At 39.4% G+C, this 21747-nt stretch overlaps 1 protein-coding gene across 9 annotated transcripts in view; it reads right to left on the bottom strand.

Annotated features, from left to right (window-relative positions):
* Positions 1-21747, bottom strand: part of SLC4A4 (solute carrier family 4 member 4) — a 403790-nt gene that overhangs the window by 37039 nt on the left and 345004 nt on the right. For all 9 annotated transcript variants that reach the window (XM_068233367.1, XM_068233376.1, XM_068233372.1 and 6 more), the window contains 6 exons: positions 20726-20917; positions 18078-18191; positions 16725-16886; positions 14256-14434; positions 10385-10457; positions 1785-1853 (listed from right to left, as the gene is read on the bottom strand). In XM_068233367.1, the coding sequence (XP_068089468.1) occupies positions 1785-1853; positions 10385-10457; positions 14256-14434; positions 16725-16886; positions 18078-18191; positions 20726-20917 (789 nt within the window). The remainder of the gene's footprint in view (positions 1-1784; positions 1854-10384; positions 10458-14255; positions 14435-16724; positions 16887-18077; positions 18192-20725; positions 20918-21747) is intronic.

Here is a 21747-nt window from a genome sequence, read left to right as displayed (position 1 = left end):
AGTATGGGAAAATCTCTCCAACTGGGACACAAAGCAATTAAAAAATGCTTGCTAAATCTAAGTAGCTGTGTTCAAAGTTTTGGTTTGTCCCCCGGTACTTCTGTATCTTGTAGATGTAGAGCAAAAAAAAAAAAAAAACAGTGTCACAAGAAAACAGCATCATAAAAAAAAGCATCACAAGAAAAAACAATTAAATTAGCAGACATAAAGATAAAACAGACACCAATGGAAAACATATAGTAAAGGCACTGACACTGCAAGAAAGACTGGCAGTAATTTTTCATGTCTTAGACCAGGCAAATTTTGACCACTTATCATTTGGTGCTGCAGACATGGTGGGCATGATCACTTAAGAGTGATGGTGTGATAAAGGCTTGTTGCCCCACTGGTCTTATATTGTGCATAGATTATATTTTATTTGAGCCCTCTCTTTGGGGATATAATTGTCCAATTCTCTCGTCAGACAGATGGGAAATTACAACATGTGTACTGACAGGGTCGATTTAAAAAGACACTGAAGCGAAAAAAAAAATATGATATAATGAATTGGTTGTGTACTATGAATAATTACTAGAAGATTAGCAGCAAAGAAAATATTCTCATACTTTTATTTTCAGGTATATAGTGTTTTTTCTAACATTGCATCATTCTATAATATGTGCAGATTACACAACACTCAGCATTCAAAATGAGTCTTTCAGAGCAGTCTGTGAAGTAATGACCTCTCCTCTAGCAGAGAAAAAGTAAACAGTCCACTTACAGTTGAGATAATAAAAGTCAGATAACAGCCCTCTCCACGACTAAGACTTAGGCCTCAATTCACTAAGATCATGCTAGAGATAATAAGGCAAGAGAAAACTTACCTCCACACGTGAGAGAGTTATCTTACCTCTTCATTCCTTAAATTACCTCTCCTGTAGTTAATTTACCTCCTCTGTAGTTAATTTACCTCCTCTGTAGTTAATTTACCTCCTCTGTAGTTATTTTCACATGCAGCTAATTAACAGCCTGTCTTTAACTCTGGAGTTATTTTAAGGATTGGAGAGTTAATTTAAAGGCAGAAGAGTTAACTTTAGGCTTGCCTGAGGTAAAATGTTTCCTGAATACTACATGCCTTATCACCATGGTAACAACTCTAGAAGAGTTATTAAAGACAGGAGATAAGTTTAGTGAATTGAGGCCAATGTCGGAGAGCTTAATGGCTTGTTTGCATAGAGATAACAACTGGAGTTTCTCAACTCTTCCTGTACTGGAAACAATTAGACTGATGTATCTGATCTTGATGTTTTATTTCTTAGCTGTACTACACATACAAATCATAATATCATCATTTTTTTTTTTGCTTCAGTGTCTCTTTAAAGGGCCCTGGGCCACTGGATAAAAGAAAGGCAGACAGCATGGCTGAAGACGGTGCAGCTGCCACCCACCGGAATAGGTAAGGGATTAATGCAGTTAATTTGCAGGGACCCCGGGGGGCAGTGGGGGAAACCAACTGGCAGGGTCCAGCAACAAAGTCAGGGGGCCTTTGAGCAATTGCCCCCTTTGCCTGTATGGCAGCACCAGCCCTGTGTACTAAGCATAAGGATATGAAACTTTATAAGGGATAGCAGTACCAGGAAGACAGGAAAAGGTAGTGAATGAGCAGCTAAAGAGGACTTATAATATGATGCCCAGAAACATATATGTTGGCTGAAACTGAGGGTGAATGATTTGCACTGTACTTAATAAACCTTTTAATTAAACTTTTTAGTACATGCAAGTACAGAATGTTAATTAACTCTTACCTGCACTCCATTCAGGGAAGCCACACCCATATATAGGAAGACACCATACAGCACAGGCATGGGGATGAACTATGAAATAATGTAGAATGGTTAGGATAGCTGAAGTAGCAAAGCATTAAAACATGTTTTAACTAGATATTTTGCAACATTGCAGTAAAAGGCTTGCACAATAGAGCCGGTATATAGAAGGCTAAGCGATATTCCTGTTTTTTTGCCTTACTTCTGCTTGTTTCTCTAGCAAAAAAAAAATGCCCTTCCTTAGAGACTAGAAATAAGGGAATGTATTCAACAACAAGGACACACATGCAATATGTCTTTTTTTCTAGCATACACAGATTTTAGAACCTTTGTCACAAATCAGTTACAATGAGCCCAGTCAGAGACACCACTTGGTGGTGGATAACGTAAATGTGGCAGTGGATTTTTGCACCACGTTTTGCTGAACCGAGGAATGGCTATGTGATGGTCGACCAGCTATACTTGGTAGATTCATGGCCCCCCTTTGTTACAGTATTTTACAGGTTAGCAACAGGTGGCAGTACGTAGGTTTTAAAGTGGCAGGAAACATTCCAGAGAGCAAGCCTCAGTGTTAGCATAAAACATTCTTTCCTTCATGGGATGATTTGTAGAAATCTCCTGCAGACCTCCAGTGCTCAAACACACCAAACTAGGTGACCAGCACCACATATGACTGAAACACTGTTAGTGTCTAATCCAAGAAGAAGCTATTTATTGAAAGAAACCATAAAAACTACGCTCATATTGTGGGTCTTGTGCAACAGGGACCCAGAATAAATTAGATTGCCTTGAGGCACTACAAGTGCCAGCATACCAATAGGTTAAACCTTTTTGATATGGCCACTCTCTAGTCCCAAGATGTGAGTGTTGTTTGTATGGTTTTATGATTTGTTTTACTCCATAAACAGCTTCTGCTTGGATTAGACACTAACAGTGTTTGATATGTGGTGACAGTCACCTCCTTTGGTTTGTTTGAGCACTGGGGCCCATATGCAATTCACTTTTTCTCATCAGTTTTCTCCTAGGTGAATTTTTCATACCTTGTTATAAAATGCCTTTTAAATTACCAGCAAGCAAGAAAATACAAAAATTTTATAGTATTTTTTCGCCAACTTTTGGGAACTTTTTTAGCTGTGAAATGCTAAAAAGTTATTTTAAAGAGAACACAAAAAAGGATCTCCTAAGAGATAACTCAGGAGAAGTTAATTGCATATGGGTCCGGGTGTCTGCACCAGATTTCTACAATCTTTTCAGAACGTTTTATGCTAGCGCTGAGGCTTGCTCTGGAAATTTCACCCTTCTATTTGTGGAATATCTTTTCATCAAGGAAAATCTGACACCTTTTGAGTTAAATTACTGACATGAATGAACTTTTGCACAATATTCTAATTTTTGGAAGTTTCACCTGTACTATCCATGTTTTGATTTCAGTGAATCTTATATAGTAAGGAGAAAACTATTCCATACATTTTCCATCTTTACTGCCTCTGACTGAAGCCAATCCAGATGTTATTTCCTCCCTTACTCTTTTTTTCTTCCACTGTCTGAAATGTTATGCAGTTGTGTGTATTTCTTGCCCTCCTCTCCACGGAGCTCTGTACTAGGAACTGCACTGTCATATCTAGTTTGCTTTGTAAACACATGTAAGCAGAGCATACATCAGATTTCAGCAGCTTCTGCAGAGGTTTGAGGCGAATAAGCATCTATTTTCCTTTTGAGTCCCAGCCAATCAGCAAATAGCAGAAATATCGAAGGGGAGGAAGGGGAGATAATAAGGCTTTTTTTTAGCTTCCCTCTCTCCGGCAATGTACGAGAAAAGAGCAAGGAGGGACTGAGATAAGATTAATTACAGTAGACACATTTATGATTATATTGGAATGCTTGCAATGCAGACTGCGTGTAGACTACATAATTAACACAGAGCAGTGGGTAATTGGAGTTTGATTTTATGGCAGTCAATCCCTCTTCAAGGGGACAGTTAGGGTTAGACACTGGGGAAGGGGTTAAGATTATCCATGGGATTAAAAATTCTAATTAGGAATAGGCTTTAAGAGGTGGGGTGGGATTAGACAAGCATAACAATAACTGCAAATCACAACCAAAGAAAACTGTGTATGGTTTTTGGTTATCGGGGGGCTTAGAGTTTGGCATGCGTGAGAGGTTCAGATATGGGTTAGGCATTGGCGTGTGGAGGCTAGAGTCAAGCAATGATTGGAACAGCTGTAAACCACAACTTAATAAAACTAGGCATAGCACCTAGTATAAAATTCACCGCCAAAACAACTAAAAATTATTTATCCAATCCTGAGGCTTTGATCAATAATGCAGCATGCTTTTGTTACTGATGTTGCTTCTACTTCATCCTATGATGTTATTAACATCTTCTACTGACATTATAAGAATGGTAATCGTATTGACTAATCTAGAAGAGACCAGCACAAATTGTTTGCCACTAGTATCAGCACAGCGTAAGTGCATATGCTATACATACTGGGCTTAAGATGATTGTTATGTAAAAAGGGGGTAAAAAAATAATGCAATTACAATATGATATCGATCAGAGCACCATTTTAAGCTTAATAACCACACTTAGTAAGAGGTACTTTAAGTGGAGATGTACATCAAGATATTAAGATTTAATCAAGGCACTATTTATTTGTTGCTGGAGTTCCACTTTACAGTAACATTAGTCTGTCATTACTGTAGCCAACATTTATGAAGGGGCTTTAAAGAGAAACTCCGACCAAGAATTGAACTTTATCCCAATCAGTAGCTGATACCCACTTTTACATGAGAAAAATAATGATTTTCACAAACAAACCATCAGAGGGCGCTGTATGACTGATTTTGTGCTGAAACCCCTCCCACAAGAGGCTCTGGTACCGTAGGGTATGGTACTCTGGGCAAACTGCCACAATGTAACAATGTTCAGACAGGAAATAGCTGCTTACAGCTGTCTGTTAAAGCCAGACCAGATAGAAACAGCTACATAATTTGCCCACAGTAACAATGTCACCATGTAATACATGTCAGAATGTGAATCTGGGAGAGGAAAGATTTTACAATGAGCAAACACTGACTAAATCATGTATACATAATTATGGTAAAAATGAAGCACTTTTTTATTACATTATTTTCACTGGAGTTCCTCTTTAAAGACCAACAAGTGCATGACCTTTGAACTCCCTCCATGCCCCACACAGTTTGTAAACACAATTTCCCAGTGACTAATAGCGGTGGTAGGCAGCACAAAGATTGGCAGAGGGACACGTTAGCAGTGGAGATAGCGGCCCAGATATTGATGGGGGGATAGGTTAGTGTTAGTAGATTAGGTGGTTAGGTAAAGTGATAGTAGATTATCACTAAAATTACCAATATTCTACTATCCGTGTTAGCCAGTGCACAATGGTAGAATATGGGTAATTTTACCAATATTGTACTAGCGGCTTCTATGGGCGCCCAAATTACAGCTGTGCCCTTTTTTAGAGTACAAACTTTCTTTGGTCCCTTTCACCTGGCAAGACTTGACAGGTATACGAATGACTACAGTATACAAGTAACAGACAGGTCAAAGGTTTTGCTATAATGGTCCTATAAACGGACTGCAGATGGCAACCTGCCAACCTCCAAACTCTTCTCATCTCAGGTTTCCTTTAAAGAGAAGCTGAACTGAAAATTAAAAGTCAAAATAACCATACACAGTTCATACTTACCTCCTGTGAGGTCTACTTCTCAATCAATTTCTCCTCTCCTGCGTCCTGTGTGACCAATGTGATCAATCGAATTCTCCATCCTCCATTTTAAAAATGGCCATTACCCCATAACAGCTTCCTGGTCAGCACACTGTTAAACTGTAATATCGCCCACTTGAGCCATAGGGAAACATGGACATTACATTGCACATTGAGTTGTAACTGACAGCTGCTGATATATAACTGACAGCAACTGGTATTTTTCAGTTCTGACAAAATATTGTCAGAACTGGAAGGGATCACTGTAACAAGAAAATGGTGAGCTTCTGAGAGGAACTGACTGTGCGGTAAGTATATAATATTCATTTGCAGCTACGTCAAGTATTCATTTTAAATAATTTTACTCGCTTCAGGTTCCCTTTAAGCTACAAAGAGTGGGTGATTTAGTCAATGAAAGGAAGGGAAGCAGTGCTCACTTCAAACATCTAGTTATGTACAGATAAATTGTTATTCTTCATATTCCCCTGTACTTCAGAAGCTGATTGAAGAAGTAGTCACAGCTTCACTTTGCTTTACCTCACATGACCTCATTACAGAATCACCTTCTTCTGAATACAGAAACAAAAATGAATACAGCAATCATCTAGCCACACATATTGTCCTATAGGGGGTCTCCTCAAATGCGCAGAACAGATGATGAGCATGCTGAGTGAAAAATGATTCTCAACGTCTGTACACAGAAATAACAGATCAGGTGTCATCCTGCTTAGTACGTCAATGTGTTTTCAGTTTTGTCCTGAATCGACTTATTTTTATTCAGCGTTTTGTAAATAAGCAAGCCCAGGCTAAAATATATCCATCACATATTCATCCATTTTTTCTCAAACACGGCAACTACCAAATCACTTTAAAATGGAATTAAAGTTTTCCCTTTCATCAGCAAGTTCTAATTTATATGGCGTCTTATTAGTGTTCACAGTGTTCTGTAAGATCACTAACTCCCAACTGCAGCAGAAATTACTTTTCACAATAAGTTAATTAAGCTGCTTGCCAAATCCCTGTGACCTTGGCAACAAAGCTGTATGAAACACGTCAGGTGCATATAATTATATTGCATTTTCCCAGGTCACTTCTTTTTTTTTCTTTTCTTGCTACAAAGGGCACGTGCAGCATAGATATTTACAATTAGTTCTACAATACTGGAGAAACAAAACACACACAAAAAAAATTTGCCTGTGATGTTTTGCTAGTTTCGCATGATAGCATTCCCTGTAATGCCTGCATGGTTCCAGTAGCCCACTAGATGGCAGCCACACCTCATTCAAGGTTTCCTATTCCACTAGCAGCGTAATATACTCTTACAGTCTACACTACTCTCAGTGGCTATATTTGTACTGCTATTTGCAGTTTTCCTGGGCTTAATTTAACACCATGATACAGTCGTTGGCAGTAAACACATATAATAATAATAAGAAAAAGAATTATATTGTAAGACTAGACAAATGCAAAACATGATTGCTCAAATTACTGTAAAAATATCCAAACTCAAAAGACCACAGCAAACAGCAAAACACTCCCTCACCTTCATTTAACTATGCACTGATGACTGCAAAGGTGCAGGAGTCGAAACTTGACACCAAGGAAAGGGGGGGGGGGGGGGGGCTGGCAGTAACTGAACCACTAATGTTAAATGTGGTAGAATTACTGCAAACAAGTAGCAGATACCAGATGGGGTTCATATAATACAGTATAGTCTCGGTTATCCGGCACCGATGAGGATCAGCTTAGAGTGCACTCTGTATATATAGTATGTATATTAATTGTATTAAAATACAATTAAAAGTATATTAACCTTGGGGGAGCCATAGAATCTAGAATTTATCTACAGCAGAGCCTTCAAAAAAAAAACCTAAGAAGTTGGCATTCACCATTGTGAGTACTACCGGTGATTTGTTCTGGTTGGTTGAGACTTTCCTCTCCCCAATTTACTTTCTAAAATTGATCACTGGTGGTGACCTCTTTAGTTCTGCCAGGTGATCTGTGCAAAATGTTCATTACCGAGAATTATATGCACAGGGGAAACTATTGCTTGCTTGGCAGCTGGAAACAGCCGTTGTTTCCCACAATGCACCATGACCATGGTCCTGACATCACACTGTGGGAGGAGTTTCACCACATTATCAGCCATACAGACCCCCTGATGATCTATTAGAGAAAAGGTAAAGATTTCTTGTCGTAAAGGAAGTATCAGCTACTGATTGGAATGAAGTCCAATCCTCTTTAGACAGAAGATGAAAAATTATTGAATTATATTAAAATTGAAGAAGATCGGGTGCCTTGGGCCATATTTCCATGTTCTAGGTGAGTGACAGCAGGAACCAGGGCTTTACAAATTCACACAGAGCAGAATTCATACAGCTCACTGGGAGATACTGAGATTACTGTATTAAAGGAGGTAAACAGTTCAGACACTGAGGTGTATTTCTATGACTATCATGATGACTATCAGGTAATACAGCAATATGGAGCAATATACATACATCTGCTTCCAGTTTTGCAAATAAATATTAGTAAGCCTTGTACAAATATTGCTGAACTTATATAACTCCTATGTGGATTTAAAACATTTCAGAAGCCTACTTCTAAATCTAATGAGTGAGCCAATAAAAAATGATCTCAGACTTTCCCCCATAGCTTTTATTTTAACGACTAAAAAGGTAATTATTATACTTATATTAACTATTAAGTTATTATATTAACTGCAGAGCTGCATATAAACAGGATAAATGTTGAAGACATGATTCTTCTGAACAAGCTTGATACTTGAGTTTCTTAAAACAGTGATAGGTAAAGGAGATCCGCACAATGTCTCAACAATCCATAAGTTTATTCAGGACGTATCCCATGCACATAAAAAAGAAGTACTCCGACTGACATGTTTCGAACCTACATGGTTCTTAATCATAGCCATGATTAAGAACCATGTAGGTTCGAAACATGTCAGTCGGAGTACTTCTTTTTTATGTGCATGGGATACGTCCTGAATAAACTTATGGATTGTTGAGACATTGTGCGGATCTCCTTTACCTATCATTGAGTCCGGGCTGGGCAGCCCTAGTTCCAGCACTGTCTCCGTTTTGTGAGTCGAGCGGTATATCTTTTCTTGGTTCTCTGGAGTTTCTTAAAACAGTGTAACGTGCTAGCACAGCATTAAAAACTGATATCACAGAAACACTAACTAATCAGTCAGGCTAGATCAACCTCCCTTGCTGAGAAGGCAAACAGTGCTAGAACAGGCAGTGCTCAGTAGTGATGAGGCTTGAAGAACAGACACAGACACTATTGTCTGGCAATACTGATCACATTCACATGTTATTTAGGGTTATTTACTACGGTTCCCCTGCAGGAAAATTCTGGTGCATAATGGAGAACACAAGGGAGGGTTGCTGAAAGATGAATAAATTACCAAACACAAGTACACATGTAGTTATTTTCTCTAAGAAACTCATAATAAAGTTATTTTTAGCAGTCTGGGGTTAGAAGGGCCATGGATAGGAACAGGCAAGGCCCGGCTAAGATGGGTATAAGCACAATAAAGAGCAAGGAAAGGCATGATACAGGGGGGGGGGGGGGGTGATGGGACTTCTTCCAAATCAAGAAGTCCAAAAAAGATGTGTAAGCTTTGTAACCAGTTGCTCTGCACCACAGCCCCCTCCAGCAAGCACTCTGTAGGATGTAAGGCTGCAAAGTCTACAATCTTATATTCCCATTAGCAATTAGTATGTTATCAAGGTGTACTCAAGGCAGATTGTATAGTACAAATGGGACACCGTGGCATGCTCCTTGCTCAATTACATGCCTCTGTGCCCTCTCTGCACTGCTTTTTGTTCCCCCTTCCATCTGCTGTGCCCCCCCCCCCCCCCCCCAAATGGCAACATGCACCTTTTCGGCATCCTAACAGGAAGGGAAAGGTACTCCTGCAGAATACTTACTGTGGCACCTTCCCGCCTCTATCCAACCCTTCCCAACTTCTGCCCCTTCCCCAAGCCCTGCTCCACCTCTCCACCCCTAACCTGCCTCTCTGTGTCACAGCACAGCTCTCAGCTCTCTGGGAGAGAGCTGTGAGAGCTGAGATGCTGTAGAAAAACGTAGTGAGGCAAGTCAGCAAGGATTAGATCGTTGGACTTTTTCTAAAATGTTCTCTCTGCCTCGGGTTCTAAGTTGGTTGGTACTTTTTTTAGGGTATTTCATGTCCCTGTAACCTCTTTGGTTTTAATATAAACCATGCTGGTCAGTAGAAAAGGCACAAGTTTTACACTCCCCTATCCAATACCATACATGTGTATAATCTCCTCTGCAACGATTCCCTGCAACTGATCTTTAGACATCACCATCCCATATTGCAGTGTAGAACACAAAAGAAATGTATAGTTCACTTACTTCCAGTGGGGCAGTCCTTTCTCCTCTGCTGCCACACAATGTGCAGCAACATAGCTCAGCTTTGTGCAGCTCCCTGTGCATATCACGTGACATGCATATGCTGCCGCACATGCACTGGCTGAAAATGGGATAGAGAACTGCCAAGCACTGGAGTAGGTGAGGTCCACTGCGCTGTTCTGGAAACTGCAAGAAATAAGATAGGGAGAGAATGGAGAGCAGGGCACCCATCCATCCACACAGTCTCAGGGGTTGTGAGGGCTATGGGGAAGCCCTGTTGACAGCAATAAAAACACTATATCCTTATTCATCCAGTTCAAAAATGAAGCAAAAAAAAATGTTGCCACTAAGTTAAAATATTCATTGCCGTGTTTATGAGCAGGGAAGACAACCTCGTTAATCGTATGTTACTATTTTGCACCTGCACCATGAACACATCATTTTTTTCTTTACCTTCAAAATGGGGGCCATGAAAACTGACACTCCGGTTAATAAGAAGACCATAATGCCTGTGACTCGCTGTTCCCTGCAACATACAAACAATCATTAGCCAAATACTTGTCAGTAAAAAACACACACTTCACATCAAAAATATGTACCTATACTACAAGGTCAAATAATGTATACTATGTGCACAACCAAAGTCAAAATCAAAAAAAAAAAGTAATAATAATAATCACAACAATTTGATTAAGAGCTCATTCCCACTATAAAAAAGTTTCCATGCAGAGCTCTGAACATGTGATTTATTATTGAAATGCTGATTTAGCATTCCTACTACTAACTTGTAATGAGGTTCATTTCCTAAGTGCACCAGCATCATATGTCTGTCCAATAATGCCCCCTTTATCGCCTCCGGGGATGTCAAATAACAGAATGCGAGTAGCGCTCTCCTCTGCATGAACAATATCAGTCCAGACATCAGTCTAATGGTGCCCATACACGGTACAATAAAAAGGTTTGATTTTCCAGTTTATTCGACCAAAATGATCGAATCAAATGAAAGTCAAAAATAATCTTTATTTTCGATCAAGATAAACAAACGATTATCCCGTTTTATCAATACAAATCCGATCGGACATGTTGGAAAAACCTTTACATTCAATCTAACAGAATAATTGAGCAAAATTATCTAATCGGAAAAAAAATGAAAAAATTGTACCATGTATGGGTACCATAAAGGTGGCCACTAATGATCCAATGTTTTTCATCCAATCTTACCATTTCTATGTAATATAAAGGAACTGACTATAGAATCCATTCAAGATATTTATTCAATTTACTACTAATAATACTACATACATTTGGTCAAATTGGATGAAAAAGATTGGATCATTATTATTTAGTATTTATATAGCGCCGACAGTGCTTTACAGAGAATATATAGGCTTGTCACTAACTGTCCCTCAGAGGAGCTCACAATCTAAACCTTACCATAGTCATATGTCTATGTATGTATCATGTAATGTATGCATCGTAGTCTATGGCCCATTTTAGGGAAGCCAATTAACTTATCTGTATGTTTTTGAGGATGTGGGAGGAAACCAGAGTGCCCGGAGGAAACCCATGCAGACACGGGGAGAACATACAAACTCCTTGCAGATGTTGAGCTGCCTGGGAATCAATCTGGGGACCCAGCGCTGCAAGGCGAGAGCGCTAACCACTACGCCACCGTGCTGCCCATCATTAGTGGCCACCTTAAACATTTACTTTGATAAGGGTACTTCAAATGCCTCCCAAAGTAAAAAACAAAACAAAAAAATGCACAAAACAAGAAAAAAAAAGTTGTCATTGTGTCACTCCTTTTTTTTTTATTTTTTTTAATGCATTTCTACCTAAAGCAAACCTGAATTGAAAATAAGCTTTTGAGATAATGTATTGTATGTGCAGTAGTTATGGTTAATAAAAAAAATGTACAGTCTCATGTTCTTGTCATCACTTTAAGAGTTGCAATTGTAATGTGAAGTGTGCAAAGTAGCCATGTCAGTGTAAGGTAGAATCTGGTTTACTCAGCTCCCTGAGGAGAGATTTAATTACAATTTCCAGCACTATGTCCTTATCAGGTTTCTTTAAAGAAACAGATAAACAGATAGAAGTGTTTTGGGTTCTGTTTACTTTTCTGGAGAGCTATTTGACTGGCTCATACATGGATAAAAGCACAGTTTTTCTAACTATTGTATTGCCCACGACATAGGATAGGTATGTACCCATGTCTATCTTAACATGCTATGTAAGCACTTTCAGAAAAGGTATTTTTGTGTTTGTATGCTGTGAATCACTTTTGTCGTTAACCACTTGATGACCCACCCTTTACCCCCCCTTAAGGACCAGCGCTGTTTTGAGTGATCTGTGCTGGGTGGGCTGTGCAGCCCCCAGCACAGATCAGGTTGCAGGCAGAGAGATCAACCCCCTTTTTCCCCCCTATGGGGATGATGTGCAGGGGGGGTCTGATCTCTCCTGCCTGCCTGGGTGTTGCGGGGGGGGCACCTCAAAGCCCCCCTCCGCGCGAAATTCCCCCCTCCCTCTCCTACCTGCTCCCCCCCCCCCCCCCAGAGATCGAGGCAGCACAAGACGCTATCCGTCCTGTGCAGCCAGTGACAGGACGTCCCCTGTCACATGGCGGCGATCCCCGGCCGCTGATTGGCCGGGGATCGCCGATCTGCCTTACGGCCCGGCTGCTGCGCAGCAGCGCCGTACAATGTAAACAAAGCGGATTATTTCCGCTTGTGTTTACATTTAGCCTGCGAGCCGCCATCGGCGCGCGAGCGGCTGCTTCCTGATTAATCAGCCTGCAGCTGGCGACGCAGTACTGCGTCGCTGGTCCTGCAGCTGCCACTTTGCCGACGCACGGTATTAGCGTGCGGTCGGCAAGTGGTTAAAGGATTGTTCTACCTGTCAGTGACTTTTTTTATTCAACTATTTGTGAAAATGATAAATTGATACAAATGTACCTGTAACAAACGGTGGAGAGGTGGCTGCGGTGAACAGCGCGACCACTGCAGCTGCCTCCAGTGCTCTGTTTAGCAATGTTTCCGTGCCTCAGGCATCTAGCACGCCAAGGACGAGGGTGTCAGTTGCACATAGGGTTGCTTTGTCGCGTGCGCGCGTGCCCTTTATGCGGGGAGGAGGCGCGTCAGCGGACCGGCCAGTCGGCTGACGTCAGAGGAGACGCTCGCCGCTCCTCATTGGTTGTTGTAGGAGGGCGTGCCTGAAGGGTCTCCTCTGCTTCAAAAGCCTAGCTGAATCACTCGCAACTTGTCTGCTATTGCGAATACTCTGTGTTAGCGCTCAGACCCTTAGATAGTTCCGGTGTGCTTTGATCCGGGAGGAAAAAAGGGATTTCACACAAGATAGGAATTGTTTGATAGCCTTAAAGATTTCCATTACTGTGTTAATATTTGTGCATGACTCTGCCTCGTTCTGACTACACTTCTGCTCAGTGACTCTGTACCTCTGCCCATCTGATCTTGCTGCCGACTCTGCTTGCTTATACCTTCCTGTCTCTGTCTTCCGATTTTGTACTGTATCTGTCTGTCTGTTGCCGAACCCGATCTGTCTGACTACTCTACTCTCACCAGAGGGCCCTTGACTCTGGTGAGGGGCACTGTACTGTTAGTACCCACCAGCTCCTCTAGTGAGGTGGTATAGTCAAAGCTATCAGTACTACTGTTACACCAATCACTCATTGCTATTGTTGTCACATCAGCTTCTTATATACCAGTATTATAGGTGATTCTGCAGATCACCATATAATCAGGTATATATCTGCATTATAGGTGATACTGCAGATCACCTAATAATCAGAATTCTGTTCTTTGCTGACACAAATCGTTACAGTACCTTTATAACTATTCTCCTGGGAAAGGATTGATATCTGGAGGCCCTTAATTAAAATGGGCAATAAGATTCCCCCATAAGGGATGTCTTTACCTCCTTTCACAGAACCCTTCAATGTCAAGAATTGAGCTGGAATTAGTCAAAGACTGGAACACTCATAGGTACTGTCCTACTGGGAAATACAACCCTGCAAAAGGGATAAGGGGCTGTGTTATGTTGTGTTAAGGGGTCCCTAAAAGTACAAAGGTATATAACAAAAAAATAAATATAAACTTAAGCTAAACCAGTAAATGAATAGCACCATGAAGAGACCAAATCCCCCAAAAGTTGCCTAATTGCTAGTGGTACACATATATGCTTATACTGATGCTTCCAAAGCTGTAATGTCAATGAGAATATCTCTGCCAACCTAGGAAGCAGAAGGTATACTAGCAAATGAAAGCTACTAGCTGCTACATATATATGTATCTGCTATGCTATTTAGTACCTCACTCCCAAGAACTTTGGCTGTTCTCCAGGTGCGGATGTTTCAGTTTCCATTTTCAAGCTGTCGATGTGGGCAATGGAGATGACAGTAGCAGCTACATACCACGGAAGAGCCATGAAAGAGCACACAATCATCAGAACAGCTACCCAAAACAGATCCAGGTGATACCCAGCTCCTTTCTATGGAAGAATGCAGAGGAATGTTTTTAATTTTACAAGAACAATTCAGCTACTATTAAGTCAAAAGTCACAACAGTGGGATCAAACACCACACCATGCTCGTGTACTGCTGTTAACAAGACCTTGTGTCATTTAGTATTAAAACAGTGATCTTGGTGGAGATATTCTGATTTACTCATATGTCACTACAGAGAGTCTTACAACATGCTCCCATTGTTCCAGTAATAGCACACTATCCTATACCAAGAAGGGGGCAATTCACTAGAAATCTGAGAGTTCAGGAAGCAATGGATAACATTGCACACAAAAGAATGTCAGGGAAGAGAATGAATGTTTTTTGGCAGTGGAGAAAAGACAATTATGTTTTCAAGAATGATGTCTGTGTAACAGTGAATTACTCTTTATGTAGTAGACCTTTATAGCAGGCACTAATTGACCTGGAAAGTGATCTGCGGAAAAGAAAGGTTTTATAGGGAATATAACATGTTAGACCACACAATAGTCCAGCTCCATGGTGCATGAAGCAGGGCCATTACACAGTTAACAAGGGCACAAAATAATGTGTCTACATGGATCATATTATTCATGTAGTACAAGCTTAGCTAGAAAAAAAAATGTAACAAATCTTGGCAATGCGTATGAAGGTTGCAAAACGTTTGCATCTATGTAAAATGCGGAACGATTAATTTATTACTCAAATATGCTCTGCTTTCTAATTGATTTCATTACTGTTTAGTAATCTCCTTGTCTACAGCTAGTTGTTAACACTAACTAGGGATTCACCCAAAATGGCAGATAGACAAAAATATACTGGTAACTATGACTAAAGGGAAGCACCATCCAAAAATATCTCAATAAATAGTTAGTGCTCCCAAGTAAACAATTACAGTCAGTATATACGTACCATATCTAGAGGAAGAGCAGATAACAATACCAAGAACCACAAGCAATAGTGTAATACATTAATCGGTTCAGCTCAAAACAGATACGAAAAGTGAAGACTGTACAATTAAAAACAAGTACTAGCCTCCAATGTAATATATTATGTGGAAAGAGGATGCTGCAGTAAACACCTTAAAGCGGTATAAAACCCTGACATAATATTCAATAAGTACATGTGTTCCTACTTTTTATATGCCATACAGTTATCCTATTTGCATTTGTGCATAAGTATTATTATTAATTTAGAAATTACAAGTTCCCGAAATTACAGTTTGTTGCATTGAGAGCTGACTTTGCATTTTATTAATAACTGGTTTTATTAATTTTGTATTGAAGGCAGAAATGCTTTGAGTTTCTGTCTGTGTCCAGGAGCTTCTGCACAGTCAAGGAATGTGTCACATTCCTCACTAGATACGTTTAAGTAAACACAAGATAACATTATCTACATTTTCGGATGTGTCCAGATTTCTCTGCACTAAACTTTCAAGTCCTGTGTGTATCCCTTTGAATGCTGTTCTAGTAAAAAAAAAAATTCTGGTTGTATATAATATGCTGTAAATTAGAGTAAAGAAGAAATGCTGGGTTTCATTCCGCTTTAATATAATAATGTAACAATGTAAAAAATGGGAAGAAGTAGATGATAATGTATAATTAACCATGTGTCAACCAGTCAATACTAAAAATAAGACCAAAAAACCCAAAACATCTAGCACCTTTTTTCAGTCGGACTCAAAGTGCTTGAGAGTCAGCCACTGGGGCACACTCAGTAGGCAGTAGTAGTGTTGGGGAGTCTTGCGCAAAGAAAGTGTAGGGGGCTAAAAATGTGTGCCTGGCTTTCAGGGCATAAAGTGAGCTATGCATCACAAGAAATCACAGCTGCTCACTTAAAGCTAAATTATCACAAATACTTTCTGTTTTAAGAAGGAAAATTGTATTCAGATTGTACTAACATGACTCTCATTCTACCTATTCTCAGATGGGAGACAGTGGGTGGAGATAATTAGTTATTCTATCCATAGTCTACACAAATGCATTACCTCCTGCTAAGAACAGATTATCTTGAACTGGAGCTACCATGGTCACAAGGGAAAACAGTAGTAGTTTTGAACTTTAACCCGTTGCCTATATCTCACTATTTGCATAGGGCAAAAGTAAGGATGAATGAAACTGAAGACTCCTGGTGAAATTATCAGTAACAGAACCCTGCTGCTTGCATGGAAACAGTTCTCTGCCAGACTATAAATAAATAAATAGTGTGTGTAGCAACTCTTTAATATTTAAGTGGTCTCTAATAAAGAAGTGAAGAAATTTTGTTAAGGAATGTGGCGAGCCAATATCGAAGACGCACCTTAAGCTTGTGTTCCTTCCTGTTGACAATGACACCTGTAATCTGCTGGTCCATGAAGATTAAGATGGTGACAAGCAGCGCTGGAAGAGCAGCAGCCAAATACACCCACCAAGGGTTTCCTCCAAAAGGTGGCACAAACCAACCTCGGTGGGGACTTGTTGGCTTAAAGGAAAAGAAATTGCAAAGATTAATGAGGTCAGAAGCAGTTCATCTTGCTTCGTAGGGTTTCTAATTACTAGTATGATGAGACTCTGAGTCTAATATAAAAGAAACGGTAAGGTGTATGCTTTTTTATCTTACATTTTTAACACCTGAGCACAAATTTGTTGATTATGTCTTGAAAGGAAGAATGTTTTGAACATGCACTGAATAAGGTGAAGTTTCCCACTATTATCCAGGCACATTTGACATTACTGCTGCCTAACAGACTATTGTCAGTGCCATTAAAATCAAATGGAAAGACATGCTATGGTCAGGGATGGCAAACTAAACAGTAATGTCTGATAACTGCCCATGCACACCTAGACTGCAAGTAAATCTGGACATTCACTTTTCTATTTATGGTAAAGCTGACTAAGGCCTCTTTCATATGGACGGCTGAACTGCACACTTGTCAGGTCAGTTCAGTGTCCCATCTGCCACTCACAAGCACCATCTAGGTGTAATTTAAATGGCAGCAGTTGTAACACCATTGGCATTACCCATCAGAAGACAACTGTGACATGTCATATCTGAGCACTGCTGTGAAGGAGAGCAGCTGACAGGCAATAAATTCACCTCCTGTCAGATGCCTGTCTAAAAAAGGCCTAAAGATGGATACTTCTAAGGAACCAAACTGCATCCTCCAAGATTGAACAAATTTTACATCCGGTCAAAACCATTAAATCCAGTCAAAACCATTAGCTCAATGTAAACCTTTTGCACTTTTGCTGACTGCACTCTTGAACCATCAGTTACCCAAAAAGCATCAGGTGTTAATAATCAATATTTAAACAAAATGCATAGATTACAGTTAGATTTAAAATTCTATTAGATTTCAATTAGATTTAATCTAACATCAGCTACTGCTATCCCCATTACAGATTTTTCTCTTGCATGCACTGTAAGACTAACTGCCTTCCCTAGGTGTAAGCATATGCAGTGTGGAACACATCTTTAAGCCATGTTAAGGTCTCAGATTGTGTATGATTCACAAAACTGTTCTTCCTGCTTTCATACTACAGCAGTATCAAAGTATCAAAGACACTGTGTAGCAAGGCAGGAAAAATTTCTTGCAGGTTTATGCTCAGCAAATATAACGTACATGTAAACAGGATTTCCTATACTGGTATACCATACATGTATTGTACTTACCTTGAACTCACTAGGAACAATCAGCTTTGGTGTATCAACTCCAACAAGGGCATCGATTCCACAGAAGATGAAAATGGACAAAATGATTGCAAAGTCACTGATCAGTTTCCTAGCCTACAACAAAAGACCGACAAAAATATCAAGCACATTTGATACAAAAGGCAGATTAAATACCAAAGCACTCATAGCACAAATGTTCACGGTTGTTTTCATGTTATAAAAAGAAGACAGGAGGGTCAGTGGTACCTCTTGTGATGTAATACATTGTAGAAGGATGGATGATATGTTAAATAATAAAAACTACTCACATAGTCATGATTGTCTCAGGTAAGGCAACTACTGTGGAAGCACTCGGGTTGAGATTTTAACAATGGCCACACCTTAAAGTACTGTAATGTGTGGTCACCCTCTTCAAGCTCCCGAGAAAGCAGGGACCCATGGTAACCCTCTCCAAGAAGGGTAACAGAAATTAGCACAATGGTAAAAATGGGCCCAAATGTAATAAAATATATGAAGAGGTTTAAAACATTACTAGAGGGAAAACTAACCTCTAAAAAGACACAAAAAAGTTACAAAAAAGTTTTGAGACCAAAATACATTTTGACATGGGTGAGGGTTGCAAACTTTTGCCACCTAGCCACAGACAGTTAAAAAAAATCAGTCTACGTTTATTGGCTCAATTACGTTCCTTAGTATTTTTCCATACCTCTTAAACCTTAGTAAGCCAACTCCAAGGTGTTCTTAAAGAATGATATATTTAGGCAGGAAGAAATATCATCTGAATATACTGTATACAAGAAAAAATAAATGTTTCCATATTTCTTTAAAAACTCCAAATAGTGCTTGAGTCAAGTCTCTTTAGATGTGATTGCTTATAGGATACAGTTTTTGGAAAAGACAGTCCTACATAGATATTGTTACGGGTCTTAGGAACAATAGGCAATGTCGATGTTACAATTCCATCGTTAAGGAGCCAACTAAAGGAAGACAAAAGTATTTTTATGTCTGACTGCTTACAAAGAAACATTTGAAAAACGGTTTGTCTCAAAAGCATAACACAAAGCTATCATGCTTTCAAAACATTACCACGAAAATCAAGATGTGAACTTTGACATGCAGCTCTCTTTATGTGCTGTGTTACCCTACTGACTATTTTCAATATAAGCTGAATTCCCTTTTAAAAAAATAAAAACATATTGTTAAAGAAAATAGTTCCATAGGTTAAGAAAACACAGAACACACATTCTTTTAAGAGAAACTTTAGCTTGAGAAGATGTGAAACACAAACCTTTTACTTAAAATATAGCTAAAGTTTCCATTTTGCTGACCTCAAAGGAAATATGTCAAGCTGGTAAGGGTTGCTTGAGTGAATTTTCTTTCACCTGCTACTTTAATTAAGTAACTGCAGGTAATGTTAAGGTATGTTCTGCTTCAATACTTTCACCATGGACTGAAGCATCACATGCATTTCTATAACAGCTGCTACCGTTTGCTAGATCACACACAGAACAGGAAATCAGAGACATTAATATGTGACCCGTCTTTAGGATAGGCAGGATGTGGAAATCTTTACCAGATAAATAACTGATTCCACAAAGAAGTATACTTCTGCTTCACAATTATAAGATGTAAGAAAGCAGACAGTTGTGTTACAGCATGTTTTCAAGGATGAGTGTACTTAAAAAATGTACTCTACTGAATGATTGTCTAGGTGTCTCCACTAACAGCCTGTCACTCGAATCCACTCATTTTGACCAGCAGGGAGAAATAATTTATGTGTTTCACTACACATAGTTTATTTGCCTTGTACTGCCTTTCGGGTTTGCTAGATTCCATCCATTTTAATGGTAAATCATATCCCATCTTGACAACTGTAACATGGTGCTGTCTACTAAAAACCAGACTGGCACCTCTCCAGTTCCTACTGAACTTGCCCATCTTATTCACCTTTTCTCTACTCCTCTGAGGCAGCCCCTCCTCGCCAATCTCTCCATTAGCTACCTATTACCCAAAGGACCCAGTTTAATTTCCTCACTCTGTCATACAAAGCTCTATATAAGTTGTCACCTTCATACATTTCCTCACTAATCTCCAGATACCATCCCACCTGGAACCTTCACTCTAGTCATGAACAGGAGCACTTTGCACACATAAGCACAATATTTGTCACCACCATAGATCACAATGTAAATTGCGGCTATAGCGTACTGAGTGATGAAATATTATATAGCCAAACCCCAGCTTCCATGCATCGAGAGTGACTGACAAATCACCGCCTGGGATCGGCTATGATATTAATATCAAATTACATGTGCATTGTTGTAGTTCTAGTTAAAATGGTTTACCATGAACTGAAATGTATTAGTATACAAATGTGATTTTTAAACCATAATGCTTTTTGTACACTGCTTTTCAATTAAATAGAAATAACACAGTAACATCAAATAGGCATTGCACTCTTGATCTTGAAACTAGTTGAATGAAGTGGCCCTATCTAGCCTGCATTCTGCTAAGCACTAACCGTAACCAATCAATGATTTATCTACACCCATTTCTGCAAAAAAGCTGGCATAAGAAAAAGTGAGCATAATAATATTTATACTGTACTTATTGATACTTTTATTGTTTGCAATACATTAGATACTCACTGTGGTTGGGAAGTAGCGGCTGGTTTTGAATTTTTTCAAACCCATAGAACATGTGTATGTGCCAAAAAACAGGATAAAGGACATTAAAGTGATGTCTGGAACATATTTACAGTTGTTGCCAATAAGTTGGCCTCCATATTTCAAGCATTCTTTCTTGGTTAGAGAAGACCAGACAATTTCATGGCTGTGATTCTAAAAAGAAAAAGAAATATCATTGGGTCACAGAGGTGACAGGTCACTTGGAAGACCATTGGTCAACCACATTGAAGGGAAAGTATTATTAATATAAATTGTACACAATAAACTGCTGCCCAGCACTTTTAGTTAAATATATTTTATTGAAAGCTTTTCCATATTTCTATTAAGAAAATCTCCATCCTCTGCTGAAACAGAAATGACAATTAAAGTGAAGAAAACCCTGCCCAGAAGGTGACCACAGCTTATGGTACTGGCTACTATTGACATATTTTTAGATGAACCGATTTATGTGCATGCTTTGTGTTGGACTGATCTGCAAAACTATTGAAGGCATTCTGTTGCACTTTCTGCTGGAAAAGCTGGTGGATGTTGCAGTGGGTGATGTCTACTGCTAGCAGTTGATGAAAGCTGTGTGACAATCTGCTGCACAATTGTGCAAGAAGTGCTAGAAGCACCTCCCAACTGTATTATCCCATAAAAGGTGCAGGCAACTCTATTTTTAATAAAATATACAGTCAATACCACTGAAAGGAATACTATCGATACCCAAGTGTTCTAAAATGACAGTGTGCAAATAATGTCTAAGTAGCTGTGTAAACATTTTCCTACTTTTTATGTTAAATATCAGAGGCAAAAGCTGTAATTTATTGAGGGTAGGATTTAGCTACATTGGGACAAATCAATTGCAGAAGGGGTGTCTGCTTCAATGCACAGCAAGAGTTGCATATCAGACTACAGAAAGCAAATATCAAACATATCAAACTCTGAAAGCAAAAACTGTATGAAAAGCTGTGACAATTAGTTACATTTCTTCTGCTCTCTTC

This window comes from Hyperolius riggenbachi, chromosome 1, assembly GCF_040937935.1.
Source record: "Hyperolius riggenbachi isolate aHypRig1 chromosome 1, aHypRig1.pri, whole genome shotgun sequence".
Taxonomy (NCBI): domain Eukaryota; kingdom Metazoa; phylum Chordata; class Amphibia; order Anura; family Hyperoliidae; genus Hyperolius; species Hyperolius riggenbachi.
This window is presented reverse-complemented; position numbering and strand designations above follow the sequence as displayed.